This window comes from Opisthocomus hoazin, chromosome 20 (assembly GCF_030867145.1).
Source record: "Opisthocomus hoazin isolate bOpiHoa1 chromosome 20, bOpiHoa1.hap1, whole genome shotgun sequence".
In the NCBI taxonomy this organism is placed as follows: Eukaryota; Metazoa; Chordata; class Aves; order Opisthocomiformes; family Opisthocomidae; genus Opisthocomus; species Opisthocomus hoazin.
In genome coordinates, this window is record NC_134433.1 from 13,908,448 (window position 1) to 13,927,060 (window position 18,613).

Genomic DNA, 18,613 nt, shown 5'->3' on the forward strand with positions numbered 1-18,613 from the left:
CCAATTTAACAAGAAAATCTCAGGCACCGTTTAAAGATTTCGGTATTCTTCAGCCTACCCTACCCCAGTCTCCGGGGAGACTGTTCCCATGCCATTCCGCATTTTTATTTCTGTACAGATAATTTCACTGATCCAAGGGCTGCTCGGAGGATTGCTGTAACAGCTTTTTTTAAACCGCAGAGAGTGCTCGTCTTTGGTAGTGGCTTTGTACAAGCGTCGCTGAATTGTTTCCAATGTTCAGCTCTTCACCTGTCTGGTTCGTGTGTGCGAGCTGACTGATGCACGGACCATGCTCCGCCTGAGAATGCAAACAGCTGAGCCAAAGCCTAATCCTCCGCCAGCCCCTGACCTTTTTACCCATGCTTGCACCTGGCAGGAGCAGCAATCATTCCTGTACGTGGCCTCGGAAACAGCTGCGGGTCTGACACTGGAGTTAAATTTAAAAAGGGTGATGCAGGCGTATGCGTGAGGGTGGTAAATGAACAAAATCAATTGCTGGCCCCTCATAGACCAGCTTTAAAGACAAAAGCAAGCAGGCTGTGAAGAGTAACAGCTGAGGCTTGCAGTGAGTAAGCCAGGTCTCTCCGGGTGAATACAATGAGGTTTGTGCAGAATCGCTTGCCCAGCTGGGGCACAGAGACCCGGCTGTGTAGCTGCGGTTCTCTGCGGGTCAGACCCGTGGCTGCAGCCACACGCGGTCGAAGCTGCGGCACCCTGGGGCCAGCTCGCCCAGGAAGGGGTAAGGGCACCGGCTTCCCCGCAAGCTGCGCAGGGTCGTCGGGCCAACGGAGGAATTGCTGTCGCAGTTCTCTCGTCCTTCGTGCCACCAGCAGCTGAGCGAGGTCTGGCTGAGGAGCTTCTGCAGGGGCTGTGTCATGCACAAGGTTGCAGCCGAGATGTGGTCTCAGGGTAGACTGGCGCTGAAAATCCTTTCCCAGCATAGAAATACCGGTGTTTTATTCCGGCAGAGCAATTCCTAGCCTGGATGCGGCCATACGCCGCCCCTTGCTACCTGCTGAACAGAACAAGCTAAGCCAGCAGAAACGCAGACCGCTGCCAGCACTATTTCCTCAGCCTTTTTTAGCAGAAACCTGTGAATGCAGTTACGAGTAACCTGGCTGTCCTGGCAGAAGGCTGTGCTGTAGAAACTTGTTTTCCATGGAGCTAACTACAATGAAAATCTATTTATTATGCAGGAGAAAGGCTAAGGTGTCTGATTCTGGCTTCAAAAAGCAGCAATTTTGAACAAGCGGAGAAAAATTTGGAATAAAACTTGTCAATTTGTAAATGTTTTGTAGCAAGGCACTGTGAGATAGCAGATGGAGGTGTGAAAGGGGTTTGGGCTTTTTGTTGTGTCTGACACCTGCTTTCTACAGCACTCATCCTCTGTTTTAAGAATAACACCTTTTCAATAATGACTCACAGCCAGAGCCATGAAAATCCTGGCTGTCTGAAAAGCTGCTGGTCTTCTGACAGGAGTGCAGCTCGTAGGGAACATTGGTTTGTTCTCTTTGCCTGTCGTGAAATTACAGCTCAGGGATCTTCCTTCTAGAAGGAAGATACTTAGAGATTCCAGGTACAAGGCAATTATCTGTCTTCACTCGCTCAGTGTAATTAATAGATGTGGTTTTCTTCACAGGCACCAAGGGATGCTGTGTTCGTCGTGGAATGGACCGCTTTGTCCAGAGCAAGGACAAGAAAATTCCCCAGGAACTCGGGCCTCTCCTCTGGGAAGACGGAGAAACCTGCGGTGTACAAGTAGGGACTGGAATATTCCTCGTACCCTGCTACATCTCTGCTTGTCAGAACAGGAAATATATCCCCTGCTCAGAAGGGAAAAAAGACATCCTTGGGAATAATTCAGTACAGGAACCTGGCAGAGCTACAGCCCTCTGTCACCTCACAGGATCTGCAGTTCTGTGTAAAGCTAAACCTTAGGAAAAGAGCGATTTCAGCCTTCCTGGCTAGCCTGAAGGTAACCATGCTGCCCTGAGCCGTGCAGTCACTGACAGCAGCTGCATGGGTAGAAACGCAGTTGTACAGAGTTACTGGAGCAAGGAATTGTGCTGGGATTACTGGGTGCTTCCCCCAGCTCTGCCTTTGATTTGTGGTGTGTGCAGACCCCTTAATTTGTTTCTGTTTTCCCCATCTGTGAAACTGAGATAAGATCACAAGGGAATTGTGGAGTGTGGTTCATTAATGTTTATTAGACAGAGGGAACTCCGTAAATGAATGGCACTGTATTCCAGGAGGACAAAGTTCAAGACTGCAGAGAGGCTGATTAAAACCAAATCTGCTATTCCCAGGCTGGGAGGACAAAAAAAAGAAAACTGAAAAACCTCACCCTGTGCCTGCCAAGAGCAGTATGTGATTTAAATAAAATCAAGCAGAAGGTGCAAGCGTGCGTGCATCCACATGTGTTTATGAAAACCAATAAATAATTGTTAGTAAATGTATAGCAAAAACTGTAGTGAGGGTGTGTTTGAAGTTTCCAACGAGAAATAACAAAGCAGTGTATGTGGTCACCAGTAACTGAGTCACCAGTGGCAACATGGCATTAGTAGATCGGGAGGGAGCAGACATGGTACACGTTCGTACCGGGGTGTAACAACACGGAGTGTGTTGGCACGCTCCAGTATGAACCAGAGTGAACAGAGCTACGAACTGGTTGTAGCGATCCCTGTGAGGGTGACAGAGCCCTGGCCCAGGCTGCCCAGGGAGGCTGTGGAGTCTCCTTCTCTGGAGATATTCCAGACCTGCCTGGACAAGGTCCTCTACAGCCTGCTCTGGGTGACCCTGCTTCGGCAGGGGGTTGGGCTGGGTGACCCACAGAGGTCCCTTCCAACCCCGACCATTCTGTGATTCTGTGATCGTATTGCTAGACTGACACGCTTTTGGACTCTATGATCTGAGGGGTCTTTCCCAACCTATGACTCTCTTCATGCTTATAGAGGAGCTCTGAAATTATTTTAGGGAATTGCTCCAGGAGCCTGGAAATGGAGGGTTTACACACCTTGGCGTTACTCAGAGCAGCAATATGTGCATCGCAGAGAAGACTGGTACGCGGACGATGTGTCGGTAGCTGACGGACCCTGCGTGTGACCTTTGAGCAGGGATTTGTCTCGCTGTGATTTTTTTTTGTCAGATTGTCGCGAACACCTCCAAGGCGCAGCCCCGCAGCGGTGATGCCGGGCGGCTCCCCGGCCGCGGCACTACCGTGGGACGCTTCCCGCAACGCTCGCTGCTGCCGGGCGGGGAAGGGCAGAGACCTAGCTCCTCTGCCGGGTTTGACGCTGCCGGTTTGGGGACGAACTGAACGGGCACGGGGGCTGCGGGAGCTCCGCGGCTGCGGGCAGGCTCTGGGTCTGCAGGCCGGCACCGGGGGTGCGGGCGGGCACAGGGGCTGCGGGCCGGCTCCGGGGATGCGGAAACTCCGGGGATGCAGGCGGGCTCCGGGGATGCGGGAGCTCCGGGGCTGCGGGCCGGCACGGGGGCTGCGGGCGGGCAAAGGGCTGCGGGCAGACACAGGGCTGCGGGAGCCCCGGGGCTGCGGGCGGGCACAGGGACTGCGGAGTGACACAGGGCTGCGGGAGCCCCGGGGCTGCGCCGCGCATACGCGCTGGGCGGGCCGCGCGTGCCCCCTTCAGGCCTCGCCGGGTTGCCAGGGTGCGGGGGGAGCGCGGCCGGGCCGGGGCGGACCCCCGGGGAGTCTCAGCGGCTCGGGGGTTCCCGGGGCTGTCTTCCCCCGCCCGCTGCGGGACAGCCCCCGGCTGCGGCGCCCGCCCGCGGGTCGGCCCGCTGGGGCTGAGGCGCTGCGGGAGCCCCGGGGGCGGCGGAGGGGGAGGTGCCGCTGGGTTCCCCCGCGCTGGCCACGGCCCTCGGGAAGAAGCAAGTGAAAAACTGCAGCGGATTTGGGGGAAAAAACAGCGGGTTTCGCTAAACGGGGTGGCGCACGGGGCAGACGGCTGAGGGGCGCGCGTGTCACCGCGGGGCGGGGCTTAAGGAGGAGGCGGGGCTTAAGGAGGAGGCAGGGCTTAAGGAGGAGGCGGGGCCTTCAGGTAGGCGTGCGCAAACAGCGGATGTCACGTGAGGGGGGCGCGCACGCGCGGTAGCTGACGGGGCGCCATGGCGGGCCGTGCCCTCCCTATCAGCCGGCAGCGGCGGGCCCTGGTGGAGGCCGTGAGGGAGCGGCCCTTCCTTATCGTCACCGGCGAGACGGGCAGCGGCAAGAGCACGCAGCTGCCCCAGTACCTCTTCGAGGCAGGTAACGGCCGGGGAGGGGAGCGGAACCCCCGAGGGCCCCCCCCCCCCCCCCCGCCCTGCGGCCTGGGCACAGACACACGCAGGCCGCCCCCCGGCCCCCTCAGGGCGGCCGCAGCCCCGCGCTGTGCTGGGCCCGTGCGTGTGCGGCGGCTTGGTTAAACCCTTCAAACTTCAAAAACTACGGCCCCGTGTATGGTGTGTAGGTGCTTGGGTGTAAAGTGGCGCGGGGCGGCGCAGCTCAGGGTCCCCGGTCTCCCCGTCTCTCCCGTAGGCCTCGCCAAGCACGGAGCCATTGGTGTCACCCAGCCCCGGCGCGTTGCCACCATCTCGGTGGCGCGGCGGGTGGCTGAGGAGATGGGCTGTGAGCTGGGGAGCCTCGTCGGGTACCAGGTCCGCTTCGACGACTGCACCAGCGAGGTAGGGCTTGGGGCTGCGTTCCTGCGGGCGCTGTCGTGGGGTGCGGAGGGGTCAGCGGGCTGCCGCTCGGTGCTTTGTTTGTGGAGCTCTCCGTGGAGCGACACAGCCCTGTTGCCTCTCCCGGGGCCTTGCAGAAGGTCTCGGAGCCTGGAGGAGCCCTCTGTCCCAGCTGCGGTGTGAGCTGCAGTTGCGTGTGTCGCACAGCTCATTTGAGCAAGTTCTTTTGAACCCTTTACAAGTGAAACATTGCCAAGCACCTGTGATGCAACCTCAGTGTGTGTTCTGGACAAACATGTAGAACTATTTACTGTACTTTGAAAATCCAGGACAACAGCTGAATGTCTCATTAAACCTTTCAGGATACCGCTATCAAGTATATGACCGATGGCTGCCTATTGAGGCAAATATTGGCAGACCCCCTTCTCAGCAAGTACAGTATCATCATTTTGGATGAAGCCCATGAGCGGAGCCTCAGCACTGTGAGTGTCACCTTACATCTGTCCTTTTGGGTCATTATTTCTCCTTTACTGAGGTCTGCTTATTCCTTTCCTTCACTTCTGCACAATCCCCAAGGATTTTGGTTGACTTCCCGTGGATGCGCTTTATCCTTTTGCTGTCCTAAGACCACAGAATTGCTGCTTTGTTTATTACATGCTGCATAATCTGACAATAAGATGCGGCCTGTAATCCTGTTGGAATTTTTGTAGCTGTTGATGTGTTTGAAAGCAGTTATAACTGCGCTGGGTGTTGAATGCTTTTCCAAAATTTCCAGGAGTTTGAAGGCAGCACAGTGAATACAAGCTTTCTAGAATACTAACATTAGAAAAATGCAAACAAACAAAACCCTGAAACATCTCTCTCGCTCTGAGGCCTAATGTTTCTTAGGGTGTGGGTATGACTGTGCAAAGAGATTACGGCTCTTGGGGTCATGGAGGTGCCTAGACTGACCTAAGTACCAAAAGCTATCGAATGTCACTCTGACCCTGACCCTTCTGTGGCAAGCAAAGTGAGGCTCAAGTCACTTGGTGCTCAGGAGATTGTGTTGTGTGTCAAACAACCTACTGGTCCAGCAAACAATCTACCAGTCCAGCTAGGGAAAAGTGAATCACAGAATGGTAGGGGTTGGAAGGGACCTCTGTGGGTCATCTAGTCCAACCCTCCTGCCGAAGCAGGGTCACCTACAGTAGGTTGTAGAGGACCTTGTCCAGGCAAGTCTTGAATATCTCCAGAGAAGGAGACTCCACAACCTCCTTGGGCAGCCTGGGCCAGTGCTCCATCACCCTCAGAGGGAAGAAGTTCTTCCTCATATTCAGACGGAACTTCCTGTGCTTCAGTTTGTGCCCGTTGCCCCTTGTCCTATCACTGGACACCACTGAAAAGAGCTTGGCCCCATCCTCCTGACACCCACCCTTCAGATATTTGTAAGCATTTATAAGGTCCCTTCTCAGCCTTCTCTTCTCCAGGCTGAACAAGCCCTGTTCAGAAAATGCTTTCTAAATCCCAGTTCTGCCCTCGGGCATCTGAGGGTATTGCAAGTACTTGAGCTAGGGTGAGGTAAAAAGTTACTGCTCCATCACTGGTGTCTGACTAAAACAAACAGACTTTTAATCCAGAGCACTGCAGGTAAAATAAGCTTGCTGAAGTCATAACAATAAATTGTACAACAAAGGAGGGTGCACACTGAGTTGGGCAACATACGCTGGACAAAGGCGGTGGCTTTTTAAAATGAGTCTGAAGTAACTGCTTGCAAATGACTTGACCATGAGAGTATAAAAATGAAAACCAGGGGATTTTAGGTTACACTGATTCTGTTCATGGGCTGTGACAAGAGCTGATAAAAAATTAATAAAATTCTAGAAACCAATTAGCATGCTTACAAGACAACCAGCGGAAATGTAGGCATTCTTCTGAGTGCTTAGGCCCCGAAGATGTGGGTTTCTGTCTACACTATATCAGTGGGATAAAATCAGTTGCTTCCAAGTTCGTCAGGCACTTCTAAGAAAACTGGGATACTGACACGAGTTGCTTCTGTTTTTCCGTTAGGATATTTTATTTGGTTTGCTGAAGAAACTATTTCTACAGAAGAAACCGCCAGAGAGGAAGATGGCCATGAAAGTGGTGGTGATGTCAGCCACCCTGGAGGTCGACAAGCTCTCGGAGTTCTTTGGAAACTGCTCAGTGCTGCATATTCCAGGAAGAAGTCATCCCGTCAAGGAGATATTCTGCAACCTGCTCAGCCCAAGGAACGTAGGCAGCTCTGCGTATGTTACAGAGGTCGGGTGTGTTTTACTTTGTTTCTGTATTGTGTCCCTTGTTTTTGGTATGATTATCGTCTGTGAAACACCACGATTAGCTGCTGTGTTGCTGTGTTCTTAGCATCTCTGCAGGATGTAGGGAAGAATTAGTTAGTACTAAGAGTTTCAGAAAGAGCAAGTGAGATTCCAGCTGTTACTGTCTTGTTTGTTGTTTGTTTCAGGCTGTAAAAGTGACATTGGATATCCACTTAAATGAACCAGAAGGCGACATCTTGGTTTTTCTGACAGGTGAGTTTTTTTCTTTCAACACCTGGTGGTTATTCCAGGTGAATCGTGGCATTGCCAGCAAAGTGGTCTGTCTTTCCAAGGACTGTCTGGTTTGTCCCAGAACAGGAAGTAGAGAAGGGAAAGCTGCAGGTTGACGCACCTAGTCCTGCGAAGTGATAGTTTTCGGAGCGTGTTTAGGTATATCCATGCCTATGAGATCAGATAAGAAAAGCATTAACTTAAAATTTTGCATATGCTTTTTTCTTCCTGTGCCAAATTTACTCTGTTTGTCAAGTCTGCATGTTTTATTTTGTTGTTAATTCAGGAAGGGAGAATATCTTTAGCTGCAAAACCCTACATCAGTGGTTTGGGCCCAGGCACCTATGCAGTCATATTTTGGGGAAAAGCATTGGTGAGAGGCACTGTGGAAAGACTGGATGTCACCTCCTAAACTAACTCTTATAAATATTACTTCTTCCTTGTGATGGTGTTGGTGACTCTTGGCAAAATGGTCTTGTGTACAGATGTTGCAAACTAGGAAGGCAGCATTGTAGCTACATAGATCACTTAAATGCTCTTGTGTGTTTTATTAGGTCAAATTGAGATAGAAAGAGCTTGTGATTTACTTTTCAAGAAAGCAGAATCTATTGATTACCGGTATGAAGTACATGATCGGTCGGTTGAAGGCCTGCTTATCTTACCATTGTATGGGTCAATGTCGACAGGTAAGAGCATATAATGTCATGTGGAACTTAATTCACGTAAATGTTAACTGCAAGAGTTGTTATAAACAGCACCCTAATCAAATATTTCTGTTGTGATTGGAAAAAATGGCATTCTTTAACCCATGTGTTGCAGTACTGTAGCACTGTGGGGTTTTTTGTGGTGTTCATAAACTGAGAAAACATCAGCTTTCTCTGTAGTGGCACAGAAGCCTCCAGTTAAAATTCATATTGACTGGAAATGGCTTTGCGTGGCATCAAGGTCTCCAGCTTAGGAAGGGAATGCTGTGTAACTGAAAGTTCAGATGTCTTATTGGGCCCTCACGTTGTATTCTATATGGAAAAGATACTGCTGCTAGGTTACTGGTGGTGAGAGTAGGCCTGTAAGGGAAGATAGTAGTACGGTGTTACACAACATAGAAAAGTGTAAGGTTATCAGAATGAGTCAGTGTTTTATTTGGCAGCGGTACCAGAGTTAGTTTCAAAGAGTTAAGAACAAAGGCCCGTTGACCTTTACTGAACACAGGCGCTGTATCTTGAGATGAACTTGAGTGCAATGTTTAAATGTGTGGGTGCAGTATGTAGAATGCCAGGAGGATGAATGAGTGTTCAGAAGAGCAGGACAGCAGTTTCCATCTGGAAATGCTGCTGAGAGGAAAGAACTGGTAATGATTTGCAGACGGGGAGCAAAATTTTTACCTGCTTGATAGAGCAAAATGAAAAGTTGCATAGCTTCTTCCTTACTCTGTGATAGGGGTTCAATTTCTGACTGAAAGTGATTTTTTTTTTTTTGTGATAGTTTCTTAGAGGCCATTGTATTTGAATATTTTTGAATACACAATAGAGAATTTTCCTTAAAGATATCTTGATATTTTTGAAGTATAATAACTTAAAAGGGAAAATTTCAGGGGAGAGTTGAATTTCCAGTTCCCTTTTTTGTTCCTTGGAAAGACAAATGAATGAATAGAAACTGCATATGCTCCTTTGTTACATATTAAAAGAGGATTTGCTGGAAACGTGGGGTTTTAACTGAATTTCTGCATACTCGCCTTCACTTGCTCTGTTTGTTAAAACCCTTCAAATCCTTCATGAAGATTCTGTTAAGAGCAGACATCTTGTTTGTTTGTCCTGCCTCTGGGTTAGGAAACATCCACGAGAGTTGGCCTCTGTTGATCTCACAATCTTCTTGAATATGCAAGCAATAAAGAAGACATTCTCTGATTTGTGACATATGCTAAAGTAATACCGAATCTCTATTTTAGGCTGTTATGTGATTCACTTTCTAATTTCATTCAAATTACTTTTTCTAAGCATGTAAGTAAGTTTGCACAGTGTTAGAGATGTGGTTTAAATCAGAGCATTGTGACATAACCGATTGTCTGACCTGACTACCTTTCATTTTAGATCAACAGAAAAGCATATTTTTGCCAGCTCCCACTGGCGTTAGAAAATGTGTGGTGTCCACAAACATTGCTGCAACATCTCTGACGATTGAGGGAGTCAGGTATCGTTTCCTATCCTTCGTAAAAGCTGTAACAGAGGGAAGAATTCAGAAAGTTCTACTGGATCTGGAAAAAGGCATCTGACTTCCTTCTGCTACTGTACCTGTGTAATAATTACTTGTTGCCTTTTTTTTTTGAGTGTGTAGTGAATAAAAAAAACTCCTTGATACTGTTATTTAGTCTTACAGATGACTAATATTGTCTGACCCTAATTTGAGATCAAATCTCAGCTCCATTGAGGTATTATCTGTAACATCCTGTAGACTGAACCGTTGCAGGGCTGCAGCTGACCAGCAAAGTGCAGCCACTGGTTTGCAGCGACTGTAGGGCAGGTGTGCTCTTGCTCTGATCCCATGCCTGTGGCAGTTACCTGTCTGTCTGCTGAGACCTCTGTTTTCTTCTCTGACTGAGTATGAATCTTTTTCAGATACGTAGTAGATAGTGGATTTGTGAAGCAGTTGAATCATAACCCCCGAGTTGGCTTGGACATACTGGAGGTGGTTCCCATTTCAAAGTAAGTTTTTCAAAAGGTCATGTGCTTAGTGTTTCTGGGAGTAGCTCTGACAGTACTGTGTATTGGTTGATCTTTAAAAAAAAACAAAAGGGATGTGTGTGTGTGCGGCTTTGTGGCTCTGTAATTTAAAGCCATTTCATTTGCTGCTAAATAAAAAGTGGTTCAGGACATACAATTTCCTGTAAGTTACAGGCATTAAGAAGCAATTGACAATGCATTGTCTGTAGTCTCAACGGTGGCTCACGTGTCATCTTGTGTTTGCTGAATACAACAGCCTGATTCAGAGAAGCTTAAAAAAATCTTCCCTCGCACAGAAATGCTTCTTCATTCTGCTAGTTCGTGTAGAGCTGGATTTCTCAGTTGCTGCACAGTATAATATATCTTCCATCTACAAGCACAGAAATTGCTATCATTTATCATAATGACAGTGTGCTGCTTTGGATAATAACAGAAGGGATCAAGAGTTTGGTTTTTTTTCCCTGCCTTTCTGTTTTGGAAGGAGCGAAGCAAGGCAGCGAGCTGGCCGAGCTGGCAGGACATCAGCTGGAAAAAGCTATCGGCTGTACAGCAGAGAATTCTGGGAGCAGTGCATGCCTGATCACACGGTCCCCGAGATCAAGAGAACCAGTCTGACATCTGTGATCCTGACCTTGAAGTGCCTTGCTGTGCATGATGTCATAAGGTAGCCTCCATGGAGTAAGGGGGATTGTCATTTTCTTCCTGAGTCTGAGCGAGGCAGCGAGGCACCAGCTTCCCTTTGGCAGGAGGCAGGATTAGGTCCCCGGCCAACTGTGACACTTCGATACAGTCAGCTTTTCTGCTGTTCTCCTTTAATGCCGGATTCGATCTTGAGCTCAATTTCAGTTTGAGGTTCTGCCAAAACTGGCTCCTTCTCTCCAAAATTTAGTTCATATTGTTCTTTTAAAATACTGATGTTTAAATCCCACAAGCTTCATCTCTGTGCAATTGTTTAATTTTAGGATTGTACATGTGCAGAAAATACAGTATATCTCTGTGTGTGCCATGCTGGGATTTGTCATTGTAATTCTTCAGCTTGAGGCTGTTCTTGTAGTAACACACCCATATACTGAAGACGCGTGTGTGTACTTCCATCAGAAACCTGTACTGGAAGGTTACAAAAGTATTTTATTAAGTATGAAAGCTAACAAAGCTATACTGTGTCTGAACAGTGAGGATTTTTTTTACTTCATTTTTTACTACAGATTTCCCTATTTGGACCGCCCTGAAGAAAGGCATATTTTAGAAGCTCTCAAGGAACTTTACCAGTGTGATGCTATTGACAGGTAAAAAATAAAGGAATGTAGTCACTGCAGGAATTTAAAATCTGATGGTTTAACTGGTGTTAGTGAGTTGCTCGTATGGACTTTAAAGACTTCCCCCAGCAGCAGAATAAGTTTCCTCATTAGACCAGAAAGTTAACTACTGGGTTTTAATATACTTTCTGTAAAATTAGGTTTAGAGCATGGTTTAGGACTTGAGAGATTCAGATTAACTTCTCCACATTGTCCTGTAGTTGCTGAGTGACCTCAGACAAATTATCTCAACCCTCCATGCTGTAGCTTCTGATAGCAGATCCCAGACTGTTGTGACAAAGGTGCTTAGGCATTAGCTGTGAAGCCTATCCAAGAACAAGACAGGAAGCGAGATCTTATCCTAAGCTTCCAGGAATTCTTCTTGCCAAAAAAAAAAAAAAATCTTAAGCATCTGATACCTTTAGAAAGCTGGCTTTGCCTGGCGTGAGGCAGACATAAGCAAACTGGAGAAAAGCAAGATGTTCTTCTGCTAATGACGCTTGCTTCACATCTCCAGCACCTATCTGGGCACACACAGACTGTGGTGTTGGAACAGTCCAGAGGACAATGCTTCTTCCATGTTCTTTATCTGTATGTGGTGGATGGCACTGTGTGTGCATGTTCCGATTTACATTTAAACATAGTTGCATTGATCCTGGTGTTTGAATCTTTTTCCTGGGATAAGGAGAGGCCACGTGACAAGACTGGGTGAATTCTTGGTGCAGTTTCCCCTCCCTCCCAACCTGAGCTGTGCTGTCATAAAAGCTGCTTCTCTTGACTGTGAAGATCTGCTGCTTCCCATAGCAGCCATGTTGTCTGTGGAAAATGTCTTCATTCGTCCAGGTAGGAAGATTCCAGAGCGGCCTTGTGTGGGCGGGGAATTCTGCTTGGGCCGGGACATCTTGGGCAATGGTTAGGCAGCACACACTGCTTCAGCTGGAGATCTTTTCTGCAGCTTTCCTCTGCAGGGATTTTTGCTCTCAGTAGTTTTCTGTGCCAGTAGTTTGTGAGGCCACAGTATGTTATAAATATATCTCAAGGTTGTAAAGTGGGAACTGATTGTGTATTTTGAACAATTGTAGTACCAGCCCTTAATTGAGAGTAAGGATACTCCTCTACCAGGGAGCAAGGTGGTCTCCTTAGATGGGCCCAACGCTGGTGGGAGACATAAATATTTACCCTAAACTAATGCTGTAAGTAACCCTTACGTTGCAGCGTGAGGAAGATTCCTCAGGTGCAACGCCTTGTCCCCAGAGTATATTATAGCAGATCTGTAGGGAAGAATGGTAAGATTAGGACAAACATACAACGGCGCTTTGCCCGTATGCTTTTACAGCGTTCTGTGGTCTGGGAGTCAGGGCACATTGCACACTAGGGACAACAGCTATTCCAGAGACTTCAAAATAGCATGGAATTGGGTGGCATTTGTCCCAAGGCTGTAAAGCAATGTATGGGTAAGCGAGTGGATTGCTGAGAGGTCATAAAGGGGAAAGCTGTGTTACAGGACGGAAAAGGGGCAGGGAAACAAACCCAGAACCAAACCAACCCCACCACAAAAAAGCCAGCAAACCACCAGAAAACCAAAGCACACCACAGCAGATGTTTTGCTGCTGGTCTAAGTACCGATACAGACAACAGGGACTGATACATTTGTTTTCAAGGAATGGGGTTGCCCCTGGATTGGCTTTTCTGTTCAGTAACTCTGTTTAACCAAATAGACCTTTTAAGTTACCGTGAGATCCATTTCCAGTGTTTTTCTACATGGAAAATGTAATTGTGCTGTGGTTCCAAGCTAGCAGCTCTGACTAGTGCTAAACTCAGTCTCCCACGTCCTCCCTCCGATCTCCTTTCCCCTCCAGTCTGTCCATGACCTGTCCCCCCCACTGTGCTACATGTGGTCGTTGTGTAGTACAGTCTTTGTGGGAGACCTTTGTCCTTTCTAGTCACTCATTGGCTCTTGTCCAGTTATCTCTGTAGTCTATTAACTGTGCCCGTTAGTGCAACAGCTAAAGACACTGCTGACAGTACTGATAAGTACAGGATTCTGCTCTGGGGGTCTTTCCCATGCCCACAAATGCGCTTTTGCTTTCCCATCCTCCATCTGGCGGTATGCCCTGGTTATCTGTTCAGCTAGCTAATGCACACACGTTTGTTACTCTCCAGCAACCCCGTACATGAGGAGACAAACACAGAGAGTCCCGTTGTGAACGAACTTGCTTATGGGCAGTTTGTATACGAACAGGCCTCCTTACTTCGTCAGTGTTAATTGTGATACCCGCAAGCTTCTGACGTTGTCTGCAGTACAGCAGCAGTGCAGTGTGTTGGTCTTTGCAGCCATATCCCTCTCTACTAAGGGGAATGGGTTGTGCTGGGGAAGAAATTCTTTGGTATTTAAAACTTGAAATAACAAGATTGGAAATGTTGCTTTTGCGTAGTAAGTTCCTAGCATTTAGTGAAGGCGAATTCCCGCTAAACTCATGTACCACATTTTTTCTAGACTCTTATTTATTTTAAGGTCTGCATTACTATGGTACTAGGGCAAAAGCTGAGTTAAACAGATGGGGTGGTTTCAACAGCTTTGTTTTCTCTCCCAGAGCAAAACTTTTACTTGCTCCCTGTGAGCTGTTTGTTTAAGGTCGCTCTTCCATGTCGGCATCAGAGTTGATTGTGAGAGAGCACTACATAGAACCTTTCTTTCCAAGAGACTAGAAGTCTTCATCTCTAGTGCTGACTGATGAGATTAATCACGGCTTTAATAGCATCTACGTGTTCTCATTCAGCAGTAGTGGAAGGGGGAAGAACTGTAAATGCAGCTGTGGAGGAGAGACAGATCTAAAAATAATATGAATAAAGAGCCAAGACTGTCAAACACACTTTGGAGAGATACTAATAGAAAATTAAGTAGGAGCAGTAAAGAAAAATGACTTCGTTGAAGTGAGATATAACTTAATTCCTCAGGTGATCCTCAGAAGCAAAAGGAGGCAGAACTTCAACACCAGGAACTTTCCTCACAAGTGGGAGGATGCAATGACTTTGCAACCCTCTTAAATATTTTTGAACAGTGCAAAGCAAGGTATAAAATGATTCCTTACAGTAAGTGGTTTGGCATTGCTCATAAATCCCAGCTCCTGGCGGTTTTTAAATATATTGCGTATATGCACATGTGTGTACTCATGCCTAATTGCAGATTCATTCCTTATTGTGGTCTGAAATTTCTATCAAGACACCTATTATTTAAAGTGACAAAGTATCTGGCTGTGTAGGTTGCCTTCTTTGTACGACTATAACAAAAAATAGAGGCAACTTTCTGCCTTCAGCTTACAAAGGGCTTCTTTATAATGCAAGTATTTCTGTTCTCAGCCAGTCTCCTTCAGCTTGGTGCCAGAAATACTGGATCCATTGGAGAGCTTTAAAATCTGCTTTTAGTGTGGAAAAACAACTTCGGGAAATAGTCAGTAAACTGAAACAGGTAAAAAATACATTTTTTTATATATGATCGAGTTATATAAGTGTATATTTAAGACATATACTGGATTACTGAGCCTTTGCCAGATGGCTGCTGCCTTTCTCCCATAGAAACTAATCCACTTAAAAATTTATTAGAGCATCCTTGCTGTAGCTTGTGTACCTAGCAGGTATGATGGTGGTAACAAACAAGAAAGAGGGTTTCCTCTTTTCCTCACGGTTTCCATAGGGTTAGAAACCCAGAGTTTAAAATCCATGGGATGGAGGGGATATAGCCACTTTTTTTGTTAGGAAATATCGTGATTCAGGTTGTTTTTTCTTTACATAGCTGCCAGACTTCCCTAAAGAGACATTTGAAGGCTCCAGAACAGAAATTCTAAGAAGGTGTCTATGTGCAGGATACTTCATCAATGTAGCTAGGAGGTAAGTAATAAAGATTGGACAATTGAGTGGAAAAGGTGTTATGCATAGTCTTGAAAGATGCAGCTGCATATTAAAAGAATAGTAAGGCTATATATTGTTAAAAGCAGTTTTTGTATCTGTGAAAAGAACTTGCAAGCTGATGAGTAATTCCAGACATTAAACTAAAGGGCTTGGAAATGTCCAATTATCATGGCTGTCAAAGACTTCAATTCCAAACCCTGTTTGTAATTGTGTTGTTATATCTACAGTATTGTTGTGATAAATTAGATTCTATTTTATTCCTCATTGGTTTTTTAGAGTTTAGTTCTGGAAGGAGCTTTCTCTGCTTATATATTTGAGTATTTTCTTCTGTGCTGCCGTTGATTTGTTTAGTGTTGCTGTCTAATTACAGCAAAGTATGTTTCATTATGAATTTTGTTTTTTTCACAAACCTTTCAGATCTGCAGCCAAGACATTCTGCACAATGGATGGACATGGCAGCATAGTCTATATCCATCCTTCATCCACAGTAAGTTAGCAAATTCAGTTAATAAAGTAGCAGAGGATCTATAAAAGGAATAAGAGGCAGGTTCCTGTAAACTCTTCCTCTTCGGTTCGGTTTGTGCTAATTTGTGGCCAGGAGAAGCACGGTTCATTTTGAGAGTAGGGAAGAGCCTCACTTCTTCATGTCTGGGAAATGTTTGGCTTATGAAATGAACACGACACAGACTGAGCTTTCTCTCTGGCTCTGGATATCCTGGGCAATTTTAAGCAAGTCATCATGCCTCGGTTTCCCTGTCTGAAAATTTAGGGTAATGTCAGCTGTATCTCATTCTTGCATCCAAAGCATTGGGAGATATTCCAATGGAGAGTGCTGTAGAAATAAAACTTCTTTTTTATCAGTTCTGAAATAATATTTTAATTTTTCAGCTATATAACGAGGAGACTCGCCTGGAGTGGATCATCTTCCATGATGTCACAGTGACATCCAAGATCTATGTCCGGACAGTGTGTCCTGTTCGCTATGAATGGGTCAAAGACTTGTTGCCCAGACTGCATCAAATTGATGCATATGAACTGAGCAGTGTGGCACGGGAAGAAGTAACCGAAGAGGAAATAGCCAAGTGGAAACATAAGGAGGACCTTAAAAGACAGTATGGTAAGCACATTCCTGGTCTGTATCTGTGGCGTGTGTAGTTTTCTTGGTTGTTGTGGATGTGTGTGTCTATTGTGTCACTGGACGGATTTTGGACTAGTAGGAGTTAATCTGGATGTGCGTAACATATTTGATGTGCAGCTCTAGTTGTTTTGTTGTCTTGCTACAGGTCTGAAATCCATATTTTCCTGCCTCGGCAGTGCACGTAGTGGTGTTTGCTTACTGGTTCTTGCCATGCTCCCCCCTGCTTTTGGTTTAACATAGCTGACAGGAGCAGAACTTTAACCCAGAGTTGAGTAAAAGCATTTTGAGTCTAACATTATTTAAGTTTGCAAAGGGTGTCTAGCCATAGATACCCAAAACAATACTGTCCTGAGGCCTATAGTGGGGGGCAGGAGAGAACATCCGCCCCCAACCATGCCAAACAAAAAACACAGAGGGAGAAGTATCACATCGTGGTGAATGTCTTATTCTGACAATGAATTTAATGCCATATGTTTAAATAGTCAGTTTGAATTAAAACTGGTGCCTGCTGACTGCTCTGGCTGCTTGACGTTCTTTGAATTCTTCTGTCAGCAGGTTTCATAAAGCAGCCAAGTATTCAAAGGGCCTCTCTACTCCTGAGCTGACCCTTCCCAAATGGTAATTTAATATACAGTACAGGCACTGGCAATATAGATTCTCTTCATGGAAAAAATGTAGACTCTTCTGCTCAGACCAGCGTGTCTTTCTGCCCTGCATTATTGTATAAAACAACCATTTTAAATGATAAAAACATGATTTGATTATAAATTTGCTGGAAAGGATATTTGCATTACTGGACAATGCAGAGGAGCCTTATGTATTCATCTGAAGTCCAAGGAGCTGAGGTTTGTTCTCTTTGTCCCCCTTAACTTTTTGACTTCATCAGGCAATTGTGAATTAATTTGAGATTAATATTGACTTCACAGATGTTGTATTTCTGGGAGCATCATAAAAATAGGTGGCTGAATAGCTGACAAAGGCTTAATTAGTGCCCAATGAAAGGAAAAGGCTGCATTGTGAGCTGAATTACTATTTGACTCCAAGACAGAATAATTACAAATATTCCAATAGTGAATGCTGATTAAAGCTCCTTCCTCGTATCAAAGAATCTGGTGCCCAGCCCAGAGCCCTAGGAACAGGCTGCAGTAGCTGCTTCATTCACACAACTTAGGCTCTCGGAGTCTTTGAATTATTTTTTAAAAATTATTATTTTAAACTGAAAATATTTTCTGCTTTTCTTTCCCTCTGGGAGAAGCACTCCCAAGGTCTCAGCTCAGTGGGAGAATGTGCATTTCTAATGGTGTCTGATCTGGAGTATTGTCTTTTCCCGTTCCTTTATCTATGTTATCCTCCCTCTTCCTCCTACCTCTAGGAATTTATAAAGATAGTTTATTCTAAGCTTTTTTTTTTTTTTTCTTCCCCTGCTCCCAGTGCTATCCCTCTCCTGCCTAAACCTGAGTTTGAGATGGGTAATTTAGAGAAGTGGGTGCATAGAACAGAAGATGCATAGTATGTTACAATAAAGAGCAAGATCCATATTTGGGGGTGAGATGAGCCCAGCTGCAACTATTGACATGGGAGTTAAGGCTTGATTTTTTTTTTTTATTTTTTTTTTTCTTCTTTTCTTCCCTTGGCACTGTGGTGCATTCTGTCCTCGCTGGAAGTCATTGAAATGGCTGACTGGGACTTGAAAAACATTTGAGATTCTAACGGGGGCTTTGGAGTATTTTACAAATAGGAGGAACTGTAATGCTGGCAGTGGTTTGGTTTTTTTTTTTTTTACACAGAAGCGTATATTTCTCTCTCTCTCTCCCCTCCCCCTAGAAGGCGTCACAGACAACTCTGCAAAGAAGCTGGAGAGAAGGAATGATGATCAGGCAATACTGGATGCCCGAGCTCGCTACCTTGAGAGAAAGCAGCAACGAACACAGGGTTCAAGCGGCCTGTTGAAAGAAATGGGGTAATACCGGCAGCCGCCCTGCTCCCACTGTGAGGAAAGGCAGTTTGGTGCAGTTGTTCTCAGTATGTTTGCATAATGCAACATGACTAACTGGATTGAGGGAAAACTTCTGCTTTGTGGTAAGTTTGAGTGCCAAGGCGTACAGACGCAATCTTCCTTTGCTGCATCCAGCAAGGAAAAGTTACCAAGCTGAATTTTGTTGCTCCATGTCACTGGCAACAGTTGCTGGCCTCAAACATGGGTGAAGACGTGATACTTACTGTGGTGCCAGCTCTGTGGCATTTAGTTGACTTAGAAAGGTCTCAGTGCCGTCATTAATAAAATTTTCTTAAAGTTTGGTTTTTTTTAAAGGA

General features: G+C 46.1%; 1 protein-coding gene across 2 annotated transcripts; it reads left to right on the plus strand.

The window, feature by feature from the left end:
* The first annotated feature begins 4,061 nt into the window (after positions 1 to 4,061).
* On the plus strand, positions 4,062 to 18,610 carry DHX40 (DEAH-box helicase 40). Of its 2 annotated transcripts, none has more exons than XM_075440066.1 (17): positions 4,062 to 4,264; positions 4,535 to 4,680; positions 5,040 to 5,159; positions 6,724 to 6,954; positions 7,157 to 7,223; positions 7,796 to 7,927; positions 9,329 to 9,428; positions 9,854 to 9,940; positions 10,440 to 10,622; positions 11,164 to 11,244; positions 11,939 to 12,096; positions 14,212 to 14,326; positions 14,614 to 14,722; positions 15,047 to 15,141; positions 15,580 to 15,649; positions 16,051 to 16,279; positions 18,128 to 18,610. In XM_075440066.1, exons 1-17 carry the CDS (start codon positions 4,126 to 4,128, stop codon positions 18,262 to 18,264), a joined length of 2,199 nt encoding a protein of 732 aa, XP_075296181.1. In that variant the 5' UTR covers positions 4,062 to 4,125; the 3' UTR covers positions 18,265 to 18,610. The 2 variants fall into 2 exon arrangements, with proteins under 2 accessions (XP_075296181.1, XP_075296180.1); XM_075440065.1 differs by having other exon boundaries at positions 4,063 to 4,264; positions 18,125 to 18,610.
* Positions 18,611 to 18,613: the final 3 nt, after the last annotated feature.